The 24,826-nt window shown below is 32.1% G+C and overlaps 1 protein-coding gene across 1 annotated transcript; it reads right to left on the bottom strand.

The window, feature by feature from the left end:
- Positions 1–276: 276 nt before the first annotated feature.
- LOC120086733 lies at positions 277–2,963 on the bottom strand. Its single transcript, XM_039043519.1, has 2 exons — positions 1,882–2,963; positions 277–1,325 (listed from the first exon to the last, which is right to left on the bottom strand). Exons 1-2 carry the CDS (start codon positions 2,499–2,501, stop codon positions 617–619), a joined length of 1,329 nt encoding a protein of 442 aa, XP_038899447.1. The 5' UTR covers positions 2,502–2,963; the 3' UTR covers positions 277–616.
- Positions 2,964–24,826: the final 21,863 nt, after the last annotated feature.

The following is a 24,826-nucleotide window of genomic DNA, read 5'->3' as shown; positions in this document are numbered from 1 at the left end:
AGGGGCGTGACATTATCTGAACCCATGAATCAACCTAACTCACGAAGCTTTCATTTATTTGAATCCGACTCAACCTAAATGAGTTAATAACTCAATCCAAACTACATAGATTAGATTGAGTTAGTCGATTTTTTCGAATCATCGAATTTTTTGAACACCCCTAATAACAATGATTCCATTCGGGGAATAAACTCAACCAAGTAGGTTAATTGTCAGATGTGAACATATCAACAAAGTTGCATGAAACTGTGAAGGTTAAGTTAGAGACATTAAAAATTCATCTTCAAAACCAACCTTTATTTTCCTTCACCAAACCCATAAGAAAAAGGATGGAAATCAGACAAATGTCACACCAACTATTTAAAAAGGGGGGAAAAAAGTGCTTTGTCTGTCTCTACTATCTGTCTCTCTCACAGACTGTACAATACTCTGTAAAATGTTTGTTAGCAGAACCCAAATTCCTCACAGACGATGGAATAAAAAATCCATCAACAAGTTGCGCCACTCAAAAAACCCAAACGCATTAAAAAGGGGGAAATGCTTAAAATTAACAAAAGAAAAAAAAAAATAAAAGGATCGCAATTCACGAGAGTTGTTTTGTTCTGTTTTTCCCATCTCAAGCAAGAAGATCCAATGGCTGACAGAGTTCCTTCCTGAGTCTATGTGAGAAAAGCCTGCAAGCGTCCATGCTAAGATCGATGGCCGCTGCTAATGCCACGAATGCGGCAGCGTCTTCCGTGCAGTTCACGTGCTGCACGCTAACTTCCACTCTTGGCTTGCTGCATTTCCCTTCCCCTTCCACGCTAGCCCCCATCACAAACCCTCTATACACGCAGTAAGGCCACAGCCCATACCCATAATCCCCACTGCTCCTCGGGCTGCACGCCGGCGACGTTGCGTTCGTCGGCGTCGACCTTCCACCCAAGTCAATCACGAACTTCCCGCCTTTGTTTGTGTTCAGAGTCGACTCCGCTAGTACAATCCCCGCCGCGCTCATCCCACTGTTCGTGTCTGGAATCAGCTCAAACCGGTACCCTAAACCGTCTGATCCACCACGCTCCCGCCAGGCCTCGAGTCGGCCCCATGGTTTCCATGTGTCGTCTCCCGGTCGTAGAATCAACCATGAACCGGGGTTGGACCGGCTGACTCGGTCGGAACCCGGCGACGGAACAAAGGGTGTGACCATTGAAGCGGCGGCGACGGGTGAGCCGGAAAGGTCGTGGACGGTGAATGACCAACCCTTTCGTTCCTTTCCTGGGCGCTCCCTTTCGCTTCCAAACGAGCTAAGCCACCCCCTTGAAATGCTTGATTCTGTAGGCAATGATCTGGAACACGAACCCAACCCAGTTAGAATCGACCATAATGAACAGTTCAAATTCTAAGTAAATTACTTAAACTAGCAACATCATTGTAATGTTGAATAAAGTAAGAACAGAGAACAATAAGTGCAAGTTGAGGATTTGAGTGAAGATGAAGCATTGAGAGAAAAGATTCAATAATACCCATTTACAACCTTAATTATATGTCTCATCTTGCCTTTTCTAGCTCTTAATCTTTCAATTAAGGAAAGAGTAAAGCAGAACCCTTGAATTTATAGTAACTTTACCGTACACTACATTGAAAGCTTTACGCAATCCGGTTTCCCGCATTCAAATTCTAACAATACAAGCCAGGAAACGCGCGGAAAGGAAGAATTTGTGTGGAAACAAAAAAAAAAAAAAAAAAAAAAAAAAAAAAAAGATAATAGATACTAACCGAGCTTGAAGGATAATGCAACTAAAATTTTACCTCTAAAAAGCAAACACAAATTGAAAAGAAAGTCGACAAATAAGGAAAAACTAATTAAGATTAGCGGAGAATGAGGGAAAATTTTGAGCTAACCTGGATCTTGGAGTCCGGTCGCCGGTTCTGAAGCTGAACTTGCAGGTGAAAACAGGTTGCCTAATGTTGCCCTGAATCTGAAACACCTGCGGACTACATTCCGGCTCGCCGTCGAACTGAAACACGAATCTCGGGTCGGGTTCGGCCTTCACATTCAAATGGAATTGCGCACAAGAACCATTGGAGTCTTTCCCCACTGAAATCCACCCATTGTGGAACATTGTTGCCCTGGATTCAATTCCCGCCAGATCCAAAGGTACAGACACTCTACCCAAGAGCCTTCCCGAGTCGACGCCGCAGGTCGTGCCTCTCCTCCCGCTGTAGATAGAAATTTTGAGGCATGGTTTCGAAACGAATAAAGATTTTCCGGCGAGCTTGTCGAGATCAGACTTACTGAGATGAAAAGTAGCCGCCGTTGACTGAACCTGACCGCCTGGAAACTGATTATCCGGCTGAATAATCGGCACAACAGCCGTTTGAACCGGCAGTTTATTAAACTTGATTTTACAAAAACAAGGAGACGAAGAAGGATGAACAACCGAACGAGCAGGTTTAGACGCTACCGGAACCTTAAGAGCGAGATTCCCGACGGTTAAACGCACAAAAGGGCACGGATCCATGGACACACCCTCTGCACTTCACTCGAGAAAACTCAACACGGTCGCAACAACAACAACAACTCGTAAAGAATGGTAGAGTAGAATCTGTCAGAACAAGGAGTCTTAACCATGGAAGCGAAACCTAGAAATGCGTGCAAAATGGCGCATACATACACTCAGAAACCCCATTAACACAGCGGTTCTTTCGCTTCAGAGTTTGAGAAACCAGAAACGCAGTGCAGAAAAGGGGAAAATAGTACACAGTATATAGAGAGAACACAAAGCAAAACCCACCTCGATAGCTAATACTTAATTAATCGAACTTTAAAGGCAATTACTGTTTGTAGAAGAAAGTACGGAAGTGGGGAGCGAAGAAGACGAAGAAGAAGAGGAATGAGTTTTAGAGAGAGAAGAATTAGTTGCGAACAGCCTGGGAATGGGGCTGCGTTTGGAGAAGGTTTTAGAATTTGGTTTACAGCTGTGAACAGGCTGTCAATCAAATGCTAATCCAGTCCCTCTAATTTTCATTTTTTAATATTCAAACCCCCCCGGTCTCCATTTAATTCCAATTTTATTATTAACCACGTCCCTCAGCTCCTATTCCTCAACCCTAATCCCTATGTACCGTGGGCCCTACCGGTTCGGTTTTCTCTACATTTCCAATTTTACCCTTTCTTCCGGAGAAGCCACGTCATTGGCACGCCATCCTGGCCACCAATGCTGAATCTCACAATTAAAATCACCAACAAAAGGGGAAAAAATTAAAACATTAATATATAAAGAAAGAAAGAAAGAAAAGTGGATACTGTATAAAATCCTGGGCTTCACACGTGTGGAGCTCACGTGGTCCCCGCCTGCTGCATTGAACATTTTGATGGATGGATGGAGATGATTTCTTGCTGGCCGTAGGATGTGCATACCGTTTTGCGCTTTAAGGATTATTCTTTTTTATTTTTTTCTCACCCTAAAATATAAATATATTTATCCAATCACACCCTCCACCTCATGTGCATTTGACCACTAAGATATCATTCTGACGTCACTTCTCCACTTTTTTAAATTGTGCCATTCGAGCTGGTGACGTGGCACATCTAATTAATACTAATCTCAAATTCCCTTACCCTTCTAGGGTTAAATTAGAATGAACCATCTCCCTCCCTTCCATTTAATCATAAAGAAAAAATAAATTAAAAATTTTGTTCCAACGTGCTAGAACTCTTGGAGGAGGTTTAGATTTTAGCTTTCTTACAAAATTTGATATCTTCTCTCATTCGGAAATGGTTAGAAATAGCATCTCAACTTTTCTTCTTTCAAAATTAATATGTTTTTTAAAAAAATTGATAAACTAGTTTTTCATTTTTTTAATTTATCTATTGTTTTGGTCTTTTAGACATCTCGTGGAGATTTTGTAATATTTTATCTAAATATTAGATAATCAGTCTACATCTTAATCAAATCTTACATATTCGATTTTTATGGAATTTTAGGGTTTCCATGATTATATTCATTTCTAAATGAATTTACATTTCTATGTAATTTTAGAGTTTCCATGATTATATGAATTTCTAAATTTCTAAATAAATTTACATTTTTCGAGGATTGTATTTGATTTTTAAATTTTACAAAAAAATAAAATAAAATATTGAAAATATGTAAAATCTTGGTATTGATCTGCCCAAAAATTCACCAATCTCATTATTAATCTGCCCGACATTCATAGATATTTTATATATTTTCCATATTATACCTTTTTAAAACAATTAATTTTTCTAAAAGTTTAAAAATCAAAATCAATCACTTGAGATCCATCTAAAAAAAAGTTTTTAGTTCATTTGGATAATTGGTAAAAGGATTTGGAAGTTAGGATTTTGGCTAAATATTTAAAAAATACCTAAGATTTTGATATAATATTTTGTAGATATAATTGGATTTGGAGAAATTTTGAAAATATATAAAATTTGATATAACATTTAGAAATATCATATAATATTTTGAAAAAATTACTAGAATCTTGATGTAATCCCTTGCCGAGAAATGCCCAAAAGGCGAAAACTAAGTTAGAAAAATGCTATTTTTTTTTAATTATTTGTGTGCTCGAGATGGATCGAGAAAAGCTATTTGGACGAGTTTTAAAAAAATACTTGTTTTTTTAAGTGAAAATGTTATTTCTAACAATTTCTCTTTCTTATTCATCTCAAATTTTCATTTCGTTAATTTATTCTTACATTTATTCTAGATTTTAATTGATTCAACCTCTTATAACGACCATTTTTAAAAATATATTTTATAAAACAAATAAATTAAACCAAGTTAGTTTTGATTCAACCACATGTATTTTCAAATCATTATATGATAATAAATTATAAATTAAATATGAATATAATAAAATAATTGAAATGATAATCTACTTTTGTTTATGTAATTAAATTACACTAGTATTAAATATCGTAGATAGTTTTTTTCCAATTTAAAATTAAACTTTACCGAATACTATTTTACTTTTTCTCAACAACTAATGTTTCTAAAAGTATAACTATCAACAATTATTTTAAAAACTAGAGATGTGTTTCATATAAATAGGTGCTCTTGGGGGGTTTTCTTAAAGTAAATACTAGACTATATCACGATCTTTTTAATTGATGAATTTATGTGAAAATGCTTCTAGATTGATCTGCAAAGTTACTAATGAGTAATTATCAACCTTTAATTACTTGTCCACACAAAACATAGCTTAATTATCATAAGATAGTTAATATTGATATTCAATAGTTACACTTTCAAAGAACTAATTATTTTAATTAAACTTGGATCTGTCAAAAATATTTTATCAACCTAGAAGGTAATAATATGGTAGTGTTAGTGGAAGAATGAAGTGTAAATATCAATATAAAAAAAACCGTGCAAGAAGGGAGTTTCGAACCATAGATCTTTTGATTATTGACATTAACACGTACCATATATCAAGTGTACGTCTATTTTGACCAACGTACAACAAATCATACGTCAAATAATTGAAAAAACAATAATAAAGAAAGTGTTGCCTAAGTGTTAGGCATCTTGTATTGACAAGACTAAATATCTCCATTTGAAATATATTTTGAACTGAACTAAGTAATTGGCAAGGGCCTCCATGTGCCAAGTTGATAGTGCTAGTGGATTAATTTAACAATTTAATTTATAGACCATATGATTTTTAAGAACTATTGTGCAAACCAATCTTATATATACATACATATACATATATATAGGTGGTTTATCTAGTAATTGTTATATTATTTTAATTCTTAATTCCAATTCTTTCTTTTTTTTTTAAAAAAAAAAAAAAAAAAAAAAAGCTTCCACTCTCAATAAAAAATCTAACAAAATTTACTAATTTCATGACCAAAGTCGAAAAAAATCTAAACACTATGGATTGCATCATTCAACTTTTGAAATATGTGAATTAAATTAACATAAATTTTATACATTAAAGTTTGGATTAAGATTTTGTAAATGCTTGCAAATGGACTGATTTTTAAAATTGGGAGGTGATACAAGTTATTTTTTTCCCCTCCTATTATTTCAGTTTAAGTTTAGTTGGTGGGAAAGGTGCCACCTTTTGATCGTATAAAATATACCGGAGATTAGTTCTAAATGATACGAAAATGTTAGTTATTCAATTTGAGGTGACATTCAGTTTAGTTTTGGAACTAACCAATAATCAAATCAAATAGATCGATATTATAAAAAATAAAAAATAAAAAAAAGATCTAGCCGATGTTCCATAAAGAACAAAATCAATGACTTGTTTTTACTGGTTTCGATTTATTGTTGGTTATTGGTTTTCAGTATATTTTCTTCTTCCAACAAATTTTTATTTTTATTTTCACCCTTGTTTTGAGTTGGTCCCTTCTGCTATTATCAGATTAATTTTGGCAAAATTTCCATATATTAAAAAAAAAAAAATCAAACTATTTACAGAAATAGTAAAAAAAAAAAAAAAAATGATAGACTTCTATAAGTTTTTATCACTAATAGATACTTATAGACTTCTATTAGTCTCTATTAGCTTTTGTCAAATAAAATTAAAATGTAGCTACATTGTGTAAATAGTTTTCCTTGTTTTTCTATTTTTGAAAATTCCCTTTGATTTTTATATATAGATTAAAAATGGACAATCTTGTTTTTCTTAGCATTTTTCTAAACACCAGAGATACACATACCATAATAATTAGTTTTTTTTTCCCTAAACAACAAGCATAATAATTACCATACTAAATTGGACCAAAGGTTGGAGTTATCTCAAAGGTATAGATCACATACCACGTTCAACTTTGACTAATTTTTTATAGAAAAATCTATATATATGAACCAATAATTTTAATTTTCTCCAAATACAAATCAAAATATATAATTTTATAGTAAAAATCAAACAAAACTAGTAGATTGATTTGGTTCGATCTAATTTTTTCAACTTTTTTGTTATACTTAAAAGAAAAAAGATTATTACACTCCTAAAAGTTGTGAGGCATTTTTTTCTACATATAAGAAGCGGAACTTTAGTAATTATTAATTATTCACTGTTGATTTCAAATTAAAGTAGCCACATTTAAGGAAAAAGCGTGATTGTTTTTATTGTTATTATTAATTTTCTTTTATGTTTGGGTTTGAAATATAGAGAGCATGATTTGCTATATGAAATTTGATTGGGTGAAATGTATAAGCCTTTGAAAATTTATGCTGCGTTTGGTTTGAAGTTGGTGGCATGAAAATTTATGCTCGTGTGAATGGCATTCACAACCAAATTAAAACCCCATCTTATTCCTATAATTAGCAACTAAATTTCCCATGTACTAAAGAAAATAAAACAACCAAAAACTCCCAAAACTTGACCATTTTTTTAATTAATTAATTAAAAACAACAACAACAATAATAAAATTCATATTATATACTACACATAATTCTCTTTATTATCCTCATTTTACAGTTTCAATTCAATACCTGATCTAAATTAAAATAACATTAAGTGTGAGAAATTGTTAAAATGCAGTTGCTTCAGTTGAAATTTTATTTGTTTCGAGATATTTACTTAAATATTTATAATCACGACAATGAAAAAGCAGCCTCGTGAAAATGAGGTTAAAATTGGAACAAGAGAATTGCAATAGGTAACACCTTTAGAGATAATAATTAAGTGTATAACAACATTTTTTAAATTGTAAATTTAAATTTTACTATATTTGTAATTTTTTAACATTGTATTATATCTACTAATACTTTGGGTCTAGTTGTTATATTCGTAACGGTATCATATGTAGGACTGAGAGATTATAAATATAGTTAATTAAAGCAAAGATGAAAGTTTTTTATGGATTAAAATTACAACAACAATACTTTTTGGGCCCTATATTCCATGTTTAATTTTTATTTGATTCTTAGATTTAAAGATATTACACTTATAGTCCTTGCATTTTGAATATAATTTCGACATGATTACTAAATTTCAAAACATTACAATTTTATCATTAAGATTTGAGTTATAAGTGATAGATTCCAATAATTGTAAAATAAAGCCTACGTCTCCAATTTTTTGATGTACGGACTATTTAAATTATTACTTTATATTATTTAGTTTTAAAGTGAGGACAAAGATGTGAGTGTGACGTCCAACCTGTGATCGCAACGACCCAATTGCAAGAGTGGAGCTCTACCAACTGAGCTATATCCCCCCGAGCCAATAGAAAAAAATAGATAATTATCTTAATTTCGTTATAAAGATTAATTCAAAATATTAGAAAAATAAATAGTATAGTATAAAATATATAACATAAATATACAAATAATCTAAAAATAAGGAAGGTATATGCTATCTAGGGAGTAAGAGTAATAGGGAACAAAATTACAATATTATGAAATTGTAAAAAAAGGAAAGAGATCTAAAATTCCTTTTGGTTATCGCCTTGTTTTAGCCGATCTCGGTGGTTTTTTATGGATTGCCATTTCAAGTGTTGTTCCCATCGGACATTTTAAGTGGGTGTTGTTGTAATTTGGTCTATGAGAATTTTTGGTGTGATTACATAAATTTTTACAAATCTACGATTTTTTCTCAAATTTATTAATCTCATATTTTGTTATTTTCTCTAGATATTAAATTTTAATTCAACCTATCTAGATAAATGCATTGAACTAGAATTTTACATTATAGGAAGATGTCTCACTGTACACATAAAAGTATATGAAATATGACCGAGCCATTAATGGATTTAATCATTAATAGATACAAAGAATCATATGGTTGCATGCTTTCAAATTTTGGATCATATTATATTAATCTCATTAAAAAAAAATAAAAATAAAAGAAATTGTGTATATTTTCAACAGGTTGTGGAAAAAATTAAAAGTGGTCAACCACTGGAGTTAAGTTGACCCAAGTGTTGAGTTTAAAAGGATTACATTTATATTTTATTTTATATGAGACAAATATAATAAGCAATAACTGGAGTGGGGGTTGTTCAAAATAATAATTATAGATAGGGAGTGTCACGTTGTCTCTTGCTTTTTTAGTTTTTACCAATAATGTGTTTGGATTTATTGCCCATTTTCCGACTCAAATATGCCAAACTCAGAAACTTTGATGCTCCGACAAATCTCACTTTTATATTTAAAATTATAAGTTATTAATTTTTTTAATCTATTTATTTTATAAGCCATGGAAGTATTTATTGTTAATTATTTGTTTTTTTAAAAAAATCAAGTCTATGAAATATAGATATTATTTTTACCTTTAAATCTTTTTTTTTTTATCTACTTTTTAATTTTTACCATAAATTTTTAAAGAGTAGGTTTTTCAAGCTTGTTTTTGTTTTTGAAATTTGGTATTCAACTATTATACTTAATAAAGATGCAAATCACGGTAAGAAATAAGAAAGAAAATAAGCTTGATTTTTAAAAACAAAAAACAAAAAACAAAATGGTTACTAAATGAGACCTAACTTTTAAAATTTTGTTTTTATTTGTGAAATTTGGATAAAAATTGAACAATTATACTTAAGAATCATGCAAGTTATTGTAACTAATTGGAAGGAAATAAGCTTAATTTTCAGAAACAAAAAACAAAATACAAAATAATTACTAAAGGTGACCTAAATTTTTTACTTTGTTTATTCAATTTTAAAAAAATGTATAGTTGAATTCAAAACATTTAATTTTGTGTGTATTTGTAATTTTAATGATGTTGAATTGGTAAAAAAAATTATTTAACACAAAATTGAAAATTCAAGATTATGTTTTCTTTAGTATAACTTATAGGGAGAAAAGTCTTGCCAATTATTAGTACTTTCGTGATAATTCAAGATTCTATTAGATACAAACATGAAAGTTTGAAGATTTATTATATATTTTTTTAAAGTTGAAGGACTTATGTTTAAAACTAAAATTTAATAGACCTATTATTTTAAAATTCAAAGATTAAGTAGATACAATCGTGAAAGTTCAAATACTTAAATTCTATTTTAATTTATCTAAAAAAAATCCAATTAACTTTCATTTGGATAAACAATTTATTTTAAAGTAATAAAAACTCACAATTTTATCGACATGAATACTATTCAATTGACATGGACACGGATACTACTCAATTGACACGAAGTTTATATTATTCGCTATGGGTCAAAATTTTGATTTTCCCTCCCCATAAAATTGTTAGAGGGGAAAAAAAGAAAAAGGAAGAAGAAGAAGAAAAAAAAAAAAAAAAAAAAAAAAACTTCCATTTTGATAATTTGTTCGTGAACACCATTATCTTTTCTCCAATTACGTCCCTACATTCATGATTCATGCAGTGCATAATGTCGTATTATTAAAAAGAAAACCGAAAAAGAAAAAAGAAAAAGGAAAACTCTGGAAAAGTCGGTTTTGAAAAAATTATTAATTATTTACATCAGAAAGCCCATACGAGCCCATAGACTGGACAAGTAACACAAAGCCCATGGGCCCAATTAAAGGAAACGGCCCAATAAAGCCCGATCTATTTTTCATATTATTCTCAAATGAGAAAAAAACGAAGATAACGAATGTAATCCCATTTGATAGGTCTCTATTGTCTTTCTTACGCTCTCGCTCCGAAGGAACCATGTCGATTTCCACCTTTTTCGGCTGTAGGATTTCGGTTCCGCCATTGTTGAACTCATCTGCAAGCAAAGCAGTTCCATGTTCCGGCGGACATTTGGTGATTGAATGTTCGTCGAGGCCGAACAAGAAGGCGACTGCACATCACATGAAAACGAGGCCACGGAAATCTCAGCCATGGGACATTCGGCGCAAGCCGACTGTGTATCCTCCTCTGCCGCCTCTTCCACCGGACTGGACCTTGGTTTCATCAGTTTCCGGCGATGAAAATGTCGAAGTAGCCTCGATTTCTTCGTCTGCAAATGCACCGCTTACCAGCGAGTAACACTAGTAACTCTTCTCCGTTCCTTTTTCGCGTATTATTTGTATCATCGACGTTTTAATTGGACTTTTGTTGAGGAAATTGTGTGGTTCTTCGATCTCTGTTTTGTCAATTCTGCTATCTGGAATTGTTTTATTTAACGAAATGCATCTCCATTGATTTGTTCGAATCAAGAATTGAATGTTGCCTCTAACCTGTTGGTTTGTTACTCGGAGTAGAACCCTAGTTGTTTCTGTAATTAGGGAAAAAAAAAAGGTTTAAAATTACTAGGAAAAACTGCCCAATTCCACTGAATCAATCCATAAGAACTCATGAAATAATTCGATGAAGTTTATCCAATTACTTCAATTATTGATTGCGATGTTAATTAGGCTTTGTTATTTGTTATGCGAATTCATTTTGATAATTCGACCAGACTAATCGTTTTGATCATGAAGCTGTTTGGGGTGTGAATTTATAGCAGTTTTTTTCGTTTCCTTGGCGATCGTTGTTTACCATTAGCCATTGAACACAATTTTTTTGAGGCCTCATGTTTTTTCAAATTTGAAGGTTAAAAGGCTCGAAATGGTTTTTTTTTTTTAAAATTTTATTTTTTGTTCGTTGAAATTTAAGTTTATTTCATTCACATCATGTTTTGCTTTTTTTATTAAATATCATGGTTGAATTTTTAATCAAATTCTAAAAATAAAAACAACTTTTTTTATTCTTTTGTCTTTGTTTTTAAAATCATTAGTAAAAAGTAGATAACAAAATAATTAAAAAACAAAAAACAAAAAACAACAAATAAAATAATTACCAAACGGACTTAAACAATTGAACTTAATCAAATTCTAAAAAATTGACTTTTTGAAATTTATTATTATTTTTTATTTTTATTTTTTTAATCTTGGTCATATTTTTTAAAGTATGAGTGAATCCCTTCTCTTTATTATATTCATAATAATAAAAAGACCCATTATGAAATGGGAGTGTTTGATCATATTACATGCAAATCTATTGATTCCGTTGAACTTTATTATTATTTTATGATAATTAATGGACAAAAAAACATTTATTTGATATTTTTTTTAATAGAAATTGTGGGTGTTCGGTAGGGTATTTGAACTCGGATCTCTTACTGGATATCAGTTGAGTTAACTTTTTTTTTTAAAAAAATAATAATAAAATATAGAAAAACTTTGGATGGAATTCGAATTATATCTTTTAAAGAAAACAGTTGACTTATTTTCAAAATTTGAGCAAATTAGGGCTCTTTTTAATTAATTTTATTATTCTGCTTTAAACCTTTTTAAAAAGCAAGTGGTATCTTTCTTTTTTTAGTCCAGTTTTAAACTCATGGTAAATTAGGGTCGACAACAGAATAGAATACGAAAAGATGAGTAAATCTAGATGCATCCAATATTTTTCCTAAAGCTCAACATGAATTTAAAGTTAATGCATTATTACATGGAGGGAAAAAAGTTGCATTAATATATATGTGTGTGTTGGGGCATTGTATAAACAAGCTGTTATTAATAAAATAATAATTATTTTATAAGCATACACTCAATTCAATAAACTAAAGATCATATGTTATTCTATGTAATTTAAACAAGTATGTAAAGACATATATATGGATCTTGTTTAAATAATAAATTAAACGGTCTGTAGTAGATGGATAAGGTTGGGTACCTTATCCGGGTGACACTATGGATATTACCCGCTTTGTAGGTATTACGAGTATTGTAAAGTGCTACAAATAATCGGATTCTAATCATTCGTGTAGAGACATGTAAGCGGGGTATCTATACAAAAAGAGACTTACATTTGTATAGGACCGGACCACGAAATGATTAGTCTCGTTATATAACGTTGTTAATAATAGAGACTTACGTTTTACTAGGATGACCATAAGTGACATGACCTGAATCCTAAGTGAGTTGTAAATTCATGCTCATGAAGGCGGTTCTTTCATTTGTATGGGTGAGAGTGGTCATATTGTCAATTCAATAAGCCTACCGTTTTGGGGATTCGTCTGATTGGGGAGCTGGGAACACAGCTACACAAGATGAAATTCACTCATTCCTCAATGTCGGGGCAAGCAGATAAATTGTTCTCTTAATGGTTGATTCCGGAACTTGAATATAGTGGTCACACCCTCTCCGGACTAGAGAGGGACTTGGTCATAATTGGACCATCACTTATTGTTCATTAAAGAAATCAATGGTACTTAAGGAGTTATATGTAACTACAGGGCAAAACGGTAATTTTGGCCCAGATGTACCTACGAGAAATCAGGGAAGAGTCATTGTACTATTGATTGGTTATATCCAATAGACACAAAAATATATCTGTAGTGCGAATAGTGCAGCTCTCGGTCTTTAGTGGAATGATCGACAGTTAATAGAAGTTAGGTAATTTAATTACAGAGATTAATTAATTATCCAAATATCACTAGAGCTTCAATGTACAGGTTCATAAGGTTCTCTCTGTAGCTCAACTGGGTTTTAATTGAAAATTAATTTTGGATTAATTTTAAATGTTCAAATTAATTGAGGAAGTTAATTATATGTGATATAATTAATTAAATTAATTTTATATGTGATATAATTAATATAATATATTTGATACATTGTGATATAAGGTAATATGAGAAGAATTTGAATATGATTCAAATTATAATTATATGGATGAGATTCATATAAGTGAATTTAGTATAAATGTGATTTGTATTAAATGTCATGTATTATTGAAAGAAAATAAAACTATGGGTTATGTTGTATTTGATACAATATAAAACTATAGACTATGTGTTATATTCGATATAACACATAGTGTATATATGTATATAATAAAGTAGTTTTTTAATTAAGTAGCATTATCTCTCACAGTTTTACGTCTAGATGGATGAATGTGTGGTGGGAGTTCATCTTCTTTCACAATTCTCTCCGTGCATAAAGTGCTTTGCAGAAAATCACAGATAAAGGTTCTCTGAAAAATCCTCTCATTCCCTATTCCAAATCAAAGAGCCCACAACTTCTGTCATTTCTCAACCCTAAAGAATACAGAAGACTCCATTGATAATAAATTTCGAATGAATTCCATTGTTGAGCATTGCAGGAAATGGAATGATTTTAAAATTTAAACTTTTATCGTTTCAAACAAAGTAATTAATATTTCTTGGACTTCAAATTACAAGATTTAAAATCATTTTTCAAACTTTCTTGAATCCAAAGGAGGGTTATGTCTATGAGTGAATAAATAAATCATGAACATGGGATTAGGTCTAAAACCATGTACCACATACACATGTCATTCATGACCTAAATTCAATTAAACTTATGTTGCTAACATAAATACATCTCTTTTTTCGTTGACAATTTTTATTTATATATCGTAAAAGAATATGAATAATTAAAGTTAAGGGTGTTCAAAAAATCTAAAAACCTAAGAAAATCGATCAACCCTGGATTGGGTTAGGTTCATGAGTCCACAAAAAATAACCGATAACCCGAACAGACTCAAATTCATTATTAATATTAAAATTATGTTTCTTTTTTTCTCTCTCTCTTTTGATTACTTTCAAAACAATTATTTATACATTATATTTATTTTAATTTCACTTAATTTTGTTGATTTTTTCTATATTATTTATTATCCATCAATAAATTTTTAAATTGTTCTTTAACTCTGTGAAAATAATTTTTTCATAATATAATTAAATTTAATTTGCTAATCCTATGTCAATACGCGAAGATAATTAATAAAAAAAAAACATATTAACATGTTTACTTCTTTTTTAAACAAATTTTAAATAATGATCTGAGTAACTTGAACCAACCCAACCCAAAATTTTTAGGGAAAATTCTATTAAATAACCCAAAAACCAAAAACTTGTTTATGGATGGTCTTTTCCACATGTGAAATACTAGAAATACCCTTACTTTTTAAAACCAAAAGAGCGCCTATTCTCATTCTCATTCGCACATTCAAGGACTCCTCTCAGTTTTCTCTTCGAACCTCGTCTGACGTTCTTATTTTCTCTCCAAACTTCATATGAGGTTCTCATCGATCGTCTATACTCACTTGCCATCGTCGTCATGATCTGAAAGGTATAAGACTCTTCTCCTTGAATGCATGTTCATATTTTAGCGTTGACGAGTGTTTAGGGTTTAATCGTGCATTAGTTCGTAATCGATCATTGAATTAAAGTTATGAGAGCGTTCAAATAATACTATGCGAGCGTTTAGAAAATACTAAGCGATCAGATAGATAATACTAACCGATCAGATAAATAATACTAAGTGATCGTTTAGATATTTATTGTGCGATCATTTAGCTATATGTCATGTAATCATTTAGGGGATTTTTGTATGATCATTTAGTTTTTGTTAAGAGATAGTTTAGTTTTTGTCATGCATTGTTTAGCTTTTGTTATGTGATTGTTTACTAATTGTTGTAATGTCTACGTTTATCAAAAGGGTAAGATGGTTATTTCTGCTGAAAAATATTTCTCTACTACAATTTCTTTCCAAGTACACTGAATTGCCTCTGTGATTTGAGAATAAGTTGACGTAAGAACATATGAGAATGTATAGGAAAACGAACATTTGGTCTATTGTTGTATATATATATGGTATTTAATGGACAACTAGTCCACCACTTTCTATTAAGGGAGGTAGAGGATGCGAACCCAGACCTTATATCATTCAATATTATAGTAAGGTAACATTCTTTCAAGACGATTTTAACTTGATAACTGGGTTGTGGCCGACTGGTGAAATAGTAGAAAGAGAAACAAGCGGTGAGAGGTTGCGAGATATCATTATTGGACCAAAGGATCCAAATGAAAGGATAGTTTTTGCAAGGATGTGGAGACCGCATTCAAAAAGTTCAATTTTACTGATGACGAATATGCTGTCAAGGTTGCATTGGTGTCATTCATTGAAACGGTGATGATTGGAAAAGGCAAAAAAACCCAATTCGATGTGAATGCATTTGGGATTGTTGATAACCATGAAGTATTTGTACATTACAATTGGTCTTCCGTCTTCTATAAACGTACATTGAATAACATGAAGACTATAATACGCGGGAAGAATGAGGCATATGATTCAAAAAAAGTAGAAAAGTGCTAACTACGCCTCATGTTACTGTATAAAGGGACTCACACTTGCATTCCAAGTATGTACTTTTGTTTCTAATTCAATTTAATATACAATCTGTGTGTTATGTACTTTTGTTTCTGATTCGATTTAGTATACAATCTGTGTGTTATGTATGTGTAACAAAGTTCCCATATTGTAGGTTTGAGCTTGTGAAATTTATCAACATCAAGTAAGTTCATAGCCACCAAAGTCAGCAAGGTTGCAATTCATAGAATTCTTAGATGGACTTGTTTGCGTGCACCATCTTACAAATCATTGAGCAATAATGTTTTTCAACCAAAAAAAAGCAAGTAACCAATCACTTAGTGAGTAATCTATCATAATTTCATGCATTTTGACTTGCTCATTTGTTTATGTATAGACTATTGTTGTGTCGAGACTTGTACTGAGCGCAGATGAGATAAGGTACAAGGAGGATCAACTGGAAGGACTTTATGTGGTCCATGTTGATAGAGAAATAATGGTCGAGGGGGTTGAACACTCCATCGATACACCTGAGTAACAATGTAGATAAACCCGTAAACGAGTAAACGAGTTACGTGCCACAGAGCCGGGACCACGTAGGCCAGTTCAAACTAACCTTGAGAAGTTGTAAGAGGGCACGTGATGAACTGTAACATCCCGGATTTTATGAAAATTTAAGTTAATTATCTAAAATTATTGAGTTTAAATTTCCCTTTCAATTGGAAAATTGAGATTAAATTGAAATAATTGAAAAAAATTTATTAGTTAAATTGAATTTAATTGATTAGATATTCAAACTGATTATCTTGAAAATATTGAATTTTACTTCCCTTTGATTTTGGACTTTAGGGTCAACTTAAAAAAAAATTAAAGAGATAATTAATTTCATGTGGTTTTGAATTGATTTAAATATTTGGAAGGATTTAATTTGTATCAAATTGATGTATCTTATGCCATTTAATTTTGGTTTTTGAAGCCTAAATTAAGATAATTTGAAAAGTTAATTGATTTATAAATTTAATATAATTTTTGGAGATTTTGGAGATATTGTGAAAAAATATTTTATTTATATTTTCAAAATTTGAAAAAAAAATAAAATAATCGAGATTTTTTTTCCCGAAATTAGATGAGAGTGAAAAGAGGCCAAAATTGGAGAGAAAGCAATTCGGTTTTTCAGCGATAGCTTTCACAAAATTGTCGATTGCCAAAGTTTGAACCGTTGGATCGTGCTCAAATTTGGTCGGTCTATTCGAGACATATAGAGTTTTATTTTGAACGGTTGGATCATTGTTTGAAACTCTAATTTGTTCGTAATCGCTGCAGTATAAAATTTATAAAACTAGAAATTCTCCTTCTTTCTCACTCTCGCAAACCCTCCTCATGCAAGAGCCGCTAGCCTAAATAATTTATGTCGTCCAATAGCAACACCCACTGCCTATTTATGGTAGCCACGAGTCAACGCGCCATCAGCCACCATTGCCCGATCTTTGTCGGAATCTTGAGAAAACTTTGGGTAAGACTTATTTTCCTTATAATTTGGGAGGTGAAATTCACCTATCTAATTTTGGGTTAAATTAGTAACCTCTCTTTGGTGTGAAACTTAGATTCAAGATTTTGAAGTTTTGAGGCATTAATCATCAAGCTAGAGACCATCTGTTGTTTTGTAGAAAATTGGTAAAGATCGATAAGTTTTGGGTAAGTTGTTGGTTGGTTGTTCTTTTGGATTGAGAGGAATAGTGAGAAAACTAAGTTATTGATTTTGGATTTAATTCATGATCAGATTGGCTAATTAAATCGAGTTTTGGAATTTGTCTTAGACCAAGCCACAACTTTAGGTTGATTCAAGTGTGCCAAAGAAGTTATAAGGAGATTTTGTTTTACGTTTTTACCAAGTTGAGGTAAGTGGTACTATTATCGTTGCCTTTGTGCCAGGCGGCCTAGTCTATAATTATAAAGTTAATTAATGGACTCTTGAAGCATGATTTTGTCATTATGTTTTACTTGTTGCATGACAGTTATGAGTATTATAAGTATGTTCGAATTTCTAATCAGTACTGAAATTATGTATGTGATGCATGAATAGACCAATAGGGCAGTTTACCGTCTCGCCTTAACGCATGTTTTATTTCAGAGGACTGACTGGTTTAGTTTCATGTTTGACTGTGTGCCTACGGGTCGCTAGACATGCGTAAGCCGGCAGGTTTACGTTCATGTTTGACGGCGAGCTTACAGGCCGCTAAACATGCGTGAGCCGACAGGTTTACGTTCATGTTATTTCCATGTTTGACGGTGTGCCTACGAACCACTAGACATGCGTGAGTCGACGGGTTCACGTTCATGTTATTTTCATGTTTGATGGTGTGCCTACGGGCCGCTAGACATGCGTATCAAGGCAAGACAATACGTCTTTTGGTTTTTCTTTCATCATCAAAAATCGATGTAGCTACATGAGCCACAGGTCATCATTCTTTACTCGTGGATGCATAGCCTGATCCCGGTAATAGGATCACTTATTGAGTATTTTTATACTTAACCTTTCTTAATTTATGTTTTTCATGTAAGGATAGGAACGGACCGACGGGTGACGAGAGGGACCTGTGATCGTGCCATATGGGACATGTAAATCGCTTCCGCTCAGTTTACGTTTTCAAGCTATTTAAAAGTTTTGATTTGAAACTTGATGTTGGTCAAAATTTTATTTGTTTAAGTTATTTTTTCTTCATTATTTTAGGGGCCCCGAACAAAGGTTTTACTTATTTGTTATTTATTTTAGAAAATTGTCTTTATTATTTTAATGAAATTTATTTTCCTCAATGGTCAAAATGTTTTGAATATAAATGAGTAATTATGAGTAACGACCCTTATCAGAGTACTAAAAAAGGTCAGGTCGTTATAGTTGATATCAGAGTCTAAGTTTTAGGTTCTATAGACTGACTTACGATGTAAGTCTTGGTTTTATGTCCCTCATGGCTATTCACGGGTCATTCGCCCTCGCCAGGTATGTTCTTTCATTAAATGTTTTATGAAAGATGTGTTTAAAAACCTTCATGTCTAAGCTTTATGTATTGACTGATTGTTATTGCTAGTTTAACGACTTGAAAGAAGTTAGTATGAGATGACTATTTTGTTTTGGTGTTATGGAAAGAAAGAAGAATCATAATAAGGCCATTTGGCATTAGTTTAATTCATATAAGGATTGTTAGAAATGGATATATATTTCTATTCAGGGATATTGAAACCTGATAGAACTATGAAATGTTATGCACTTATGACATTAAAGAAAGAAATGGATATGTTTGGTTAAGCTATAGAATAAGGTAGGTGAATTGGACATTCACTGAGGAATAATATTAACTTTTGTATTACGAGAATAAAACTAGTGGTTCTACAAGAAACTTTATCACAAGGCACATGTTCTTAGTTACGAGATTAAAGTTTCTTTCTAAGATAAGAAAGAGGTGAATAAGATACTATAAATTCTATTAAGGATTACTAGATATTAAAGTCAAAATGTTTCGAGAAATTTTTTGAAAAGATTAATAGGTCATGATCACTTTCATGGTATTGAAGTTGATGGAGCGAGTAATGTATCGGGTTTTGGTCCTTTATGTAACGTGTCTAAAAGAAAGAAGAATTACTAGATGGAGGATAAAGCGATAGTATGAGGAACTATTTACAAGACCTAGGTAAGATGAATTGGTCAAGGAATCACAAGATGGTTAAAATTATGGTTGCCTTTAGATGAGAGAAAACGAGTTATTGGATTGAAAATTTTTAAGGTGCTTGGGTTTGAACTATGTGTTTTTTTGCAATGAAAAGGTTCAAGTTTAATTAACCATACCAAGACGAAGGATAAACGTTTTGAAGTTTAAAAGCAATGTTATCTAGTTCCAAGTTTGGAATGAAATTTTAAATTTCGGGAAAAGGTTATAAAGGGTCACATGTCTTGGTTTAGGGATTATATTTCACTAGGAAAGTGAAAAGTGCACTAACAAGGATAAATGTGAAGAAAAATAATAGTATTTAAGGAAAGGTTTTATTCATTTGGGGAGATAAATAGAAATTAATGTGTTCAAGATTCTAAAACAGTTAATAAACGTTTGGATTTTAAAACATGATATGGGTGGATACAATGCATGGTTTGGTGTAAAATAAGAATCTCTCATTACCATTTGGAACTTTGCACTGCAGTATGTATTGTTCGAAAAAAAAAAAATAACTTGCTTAGGTTGTTGGATTATAGACTGTAAAAAGGGATTCGAAGAGTCACATGTTTTGGTACAAATATATTTCACTAGGAACGTGAAATGGAACATCTTGGATTTATTGGTCTTGAAAAAGATAAGGGAAGATGAAAGGATTTGAGAAATATTTTGTTGTTTTGAGAAGGTAAGGGGAATTGATGTTTTGAGATTAAGAACAAAGGTTTGGTTTGAGGTCCAAGATAGGAAATATGTGTTTACGAACCTTTAGAGTTGGTATGAACAATCTCATTACTATTTGGAACTATGGATCTTAGTATTTGTTGGTTGAATAGATATCCTGCCTAAGCTATTGGTCATGGAACACAGTTTTAGCATGAGAATTTGATTAAGCTAGACTATCACGCATTGGAAGAGTGTTTAGCAATCTTCTTCAAATTGTAGTGGAGTCGGAGGAAATAACGTTTTATGAAAGGATGTTTATTAGCAATAGTTGCTAGAAACTATGGAAATGGAAAGGGTAAGGCCTCATTAAAGAGGGGAAAGACGTTGAAAGATATTAGCAAGGTTTAGAGATTTGATCAAGGACACTAATATCTAGAACAAGGAATTAATGAAGCCATCGATTTGATTTGAAGGTGAAAGTAATCTAGCTCCAAGTAAGAAACAAGCTATATGAATATTAAGGTTGAGTAAATTTGATCTCCCATAATGACCTCTAGCACCAGAGATGAACTTGACTTGAGAACAACTCCTATCCTTGAGGATCCTCATAGAAGGACTCTAGTAGAGTTGGAATAGCCTAAGACATCGATACAAGAACTATTTAGCAAAGTGTTTCATATGTGCCTCAATGTTTTGGCTTGGAGCACACCGGCTTTGTTTATTGGGAAAGAAAGATGATTCACACGACTTTGTATCAACTATTACAGATTGAATATGATAGTGTATCTCAATTGCAGGGGATTGTCAGGGCAATTAGGTGTCGAATCTGAATTCTGAATCCTGAACTTGAGATGCCATGAGAGATATGTTTTCTGTTGCATGGACAGTGAGATGACCCACTCTATGGAATGTGAACATTCTAAATATAGATATATGCAATCATAAAGGTTTTTATCTTAGAATCGGCATCAGGTAATGGTTACAACTATTATGAGGTTATGGTGATGTATTTTGGAATGATAAATGCTCTACATAGACTTCAAGAGCTTCATTTAAGTGAGATTTCCAGACTCGTGTATAGGAGGGTCTAAATGGTGATATGTGTTTGTTTTAAGATTCAAAAGTAACATGATATTGTCTCATATAAGTTATACAATTCATGGTAGGAGGTGAAGACTTTTGAAACGTAGAGTTAGCGCCAATTAAAAGTTCTTTGGCAGTATTATCAATCTGAAGAAGCAATTTGGAAACATGAGGATAAGACAAGAACCAAGTATCCCAAGCATTTAAGACTTGAACTTTCGAGGGCGAAAGTTTCTTAAGGAGGGAAGAATGTAACATCCGAAAATTTAAGTTAATTATCTAAAATTATTGAGTTTAAATTTCCTTTTCATTTGGAAAATTGAGATTAAATTGAAATAATTCAAAAACTTTCATTGGTTAGATTGAATTTAATTGATTAGATATTCAAACGAATTATCTTGAAAATATTGAATTTTACTTGCCTCTGATTTTGGATTTTAGGGCCAACTTAAAATAATAATAATAAAGAGATAATTAATTTCATGTGGTTTTGAATTGAATATTTGGAAGGATTTAATTTGTATTAAATTGATGGATCTTATGTCATTTAATTTTGGTTTTTGAACCCAGATTAAGATAATTTGAAAAGTTAATTGATTTATAAATTTAATAGAATCTTTGGAGATTTTGGAGATATTGTGATAAAATATTTTATTTGTCTTTTCAAAATTTGGGAAAAAAAATAAAAAAATTGAGATTTTTTTTTTTGAAATTAAATGAGAGTGGAAAGAAGCCAAAATTTGGGAGAAAGCAATTCGGTTTTTCAGCGACAGCTTTCACAAAATTGTTGATTGCCAAAGTTTGAACTGTTGGATCGTGCTCAAATTGGGTCAGTCTGTTCGAGACATATATAATTTCATTTTGAATGGTTGGATCGTTATTTGAAGCTTTAATTTGTTCGTAATTGCTGCGGTATAAAATCTGTAAAACTAGAAATTCTCATTCTCTCTCACTCTCGCAAACCCTCCTCATGCAAGACCCTCATTACCAGCCGCTAGCCTAAACAATTTATGTCGTCCGACAACAACACTCGCTGCCTATCAATGGTAGTCACAAGCCGACGTGCCATCAGCCACCATTGCCCGATCTTTGCCAGAATCTTTAGAAAACCCTTGGGTAAGACTTTGTTTCCTTATAATTTGGGATGTGAAATTCACCCATCTAATTTTGGGTTAAATTATTAACCTCTCTTTTGTGTAAAACTTAGATTCAGGATTTGGAAGTTTTGAGGCATTAATCATCAAGCAAAAAAAGTTCAATTCAAAACTAGGTTGATTCAAGTGTGCTAAAGAAGTTCTAAGGAGATTTTGTTTTACGTTTTTACCAAGTTGAGGTAAGTGGTACTATTATCGGTGCCTTTGTACCAGGCGGCCTAGTCTAGAATTATAAAGTTAATTAATGGACTCTTGAAGCATGATTTTATCATTATGTTTTACTTGTTGCATGACAGTTATGAGTATTGTGAGCATGTTCGATTTTCTAATCAGTACTGAAATTATATATGTGATGCATGAATAGACCAATAGGGTAGTTTACCGTCTCGTCTTGACACATGTTTTATTTTAGAGGACCGACGGGTCTAGTTTCATGTTTGATGGTGTGCCTATGGGTCGTTAGACATGCGTGACTCGACAGGTTTACGTTCATGTTATTTTTCTTGTTTGACGGCGAGCCTACAGGTCGCTAGACATGCATGAGCCGACAGGTTTACGTTCATGATATTTCCATGTTTGACGGTGTGCCTACGGTCCGCTAGACATGCGTACCAAGATAAGACAATACGTCTTTTGGTTTTCCTTTCATCATAAAAAATCGATGTAGCTATGCGAGCCACGGGCCATCATTCTCTACTCGTGGATGCATAGCCTGATCATGGGATCACTTGCTGAGTATTTTTATACTAAACCTTTCTTAATTTATGTTTTTCAGGTAAGGATAGGAACGGACCGGCAGGTGACGAGAGGGACCTGTGATCATGCCATATGAGACATGTAAATCGCTTCCGCCCAGTTTATGTTTTCAAGCTATTTAAAAATTTTGATTTGAAACTTGATGTTGGTCAAAATTTTATTTGTTTAAATTAGTTTTTCTTCAATATTTTAGGGCCTCAAACAAAGGTTTTACTTATTTGTTAATTGTTTTGGAAAATTGTCTTTATTATTTTAATGAAATTTATTTTCCTCAATGGTCAAAATGTTTTGAATGTAAATGTGTAATTATGAGTAACAACCCTTATCAGGTACTCAAAAGGTCGGGTCGTTATATGAACCTTCGAATAAGCAACATAAGTCCTCAAGACATTGTCATTTCAAATCCTACAAGGTGCTTAGGGAGGAAATAAAAGAAGTTCGCAAAGATTTGGCGAACTTGACTACTATGGTTCGTCATATGAGAGATACATTTACTGTCCAACATCATCTATGGGTCAACAATTGAACGAAATAAAGCCGTTGGTCCACTGAGAGGATGTTAGACTGAAACTCTAAGAAAACGCACCGAGAGAACAATGGGATAACTTCGTGGGGAGTTCGAAAGAAAGTGAATACAGATAATGACATTCCCTTATATCATATCAATGTTATTCAATGTTATTGATAGACTATTAGTTGGGAATAAATGCTTTATTCATAATGTCGTAAGTTTGTCTCGTGAAGTAACTTCACGGGACAAAAGACAAAAATAAAAGGAAAATTGTAAAAACCACCCATGAACTATTAAAATTAGTTACAATCACACCCCTAGATTTTCAAATTGATCAATTACCCTATTGTAGTTTCAAAATGGTCGCAATTAGGTCATTTTATTAAATTAAATTGCCCTTTTGTAGTTTCAAATGATCGTATAGTAAAAAGCCAAACGATCATATATGAAAAGCTATACGATCTTATAGCTTGTGCTGTACGATCGTTTAACTTTTGTTATATGATCGATTATATAAATCTATGTGACCTAGCATACGAATTTATATGATCAATTATACAAAGTTTCTTTAAGATGATTGGAACGGTAGAGACAGAGTTGAAACGAAGGTGAAAATGTGTAGATACGACCGACGAGCAACGAATGACGCCGAAGACGAATGGAGATGTTGAGAGAAAACTGATAGGAGTACTCGAATGAGAATGGGAATGAGAATATGCGCTTCTTTGGTTTTAAAAGGTAAGGGTATATCTGATATTTCACGTGTGGAAAAATGTCAACCATAGGAAAATTTTTAAAAAGAGGTAATCCATAGAAAAGTATTTTTGGGTTATTTTATGAAAATTTTCAATTTTTAGAGTTGAGTTCATTATTTAATAACAATTATTTAGATTGAAAAAATTTACAAAGTTAATGATTAGATTGGGTCTAAAAATATA

Source organism: Benincasa hispida, chromosome 9, assembly GCF_009727055.1.
Source record: "Benincasa hispida cultivar B227 chromosome 9, ASM972705v1, whole genome shotgun sequence".
In the NCBI taxonomy this organism is placed as follows: Eukaryota; Viridiplantae; Streptophyta; class Magnoliopsida; order Cucurbitales; family Cucurbitaceae; genus Benincasa; species Benincasa hispida.
The sequence above is the reverse complement of the archived record's forward strand: the minus strand, read 5'-3'. Positions and strand labels throughout refer to the sequence as shown.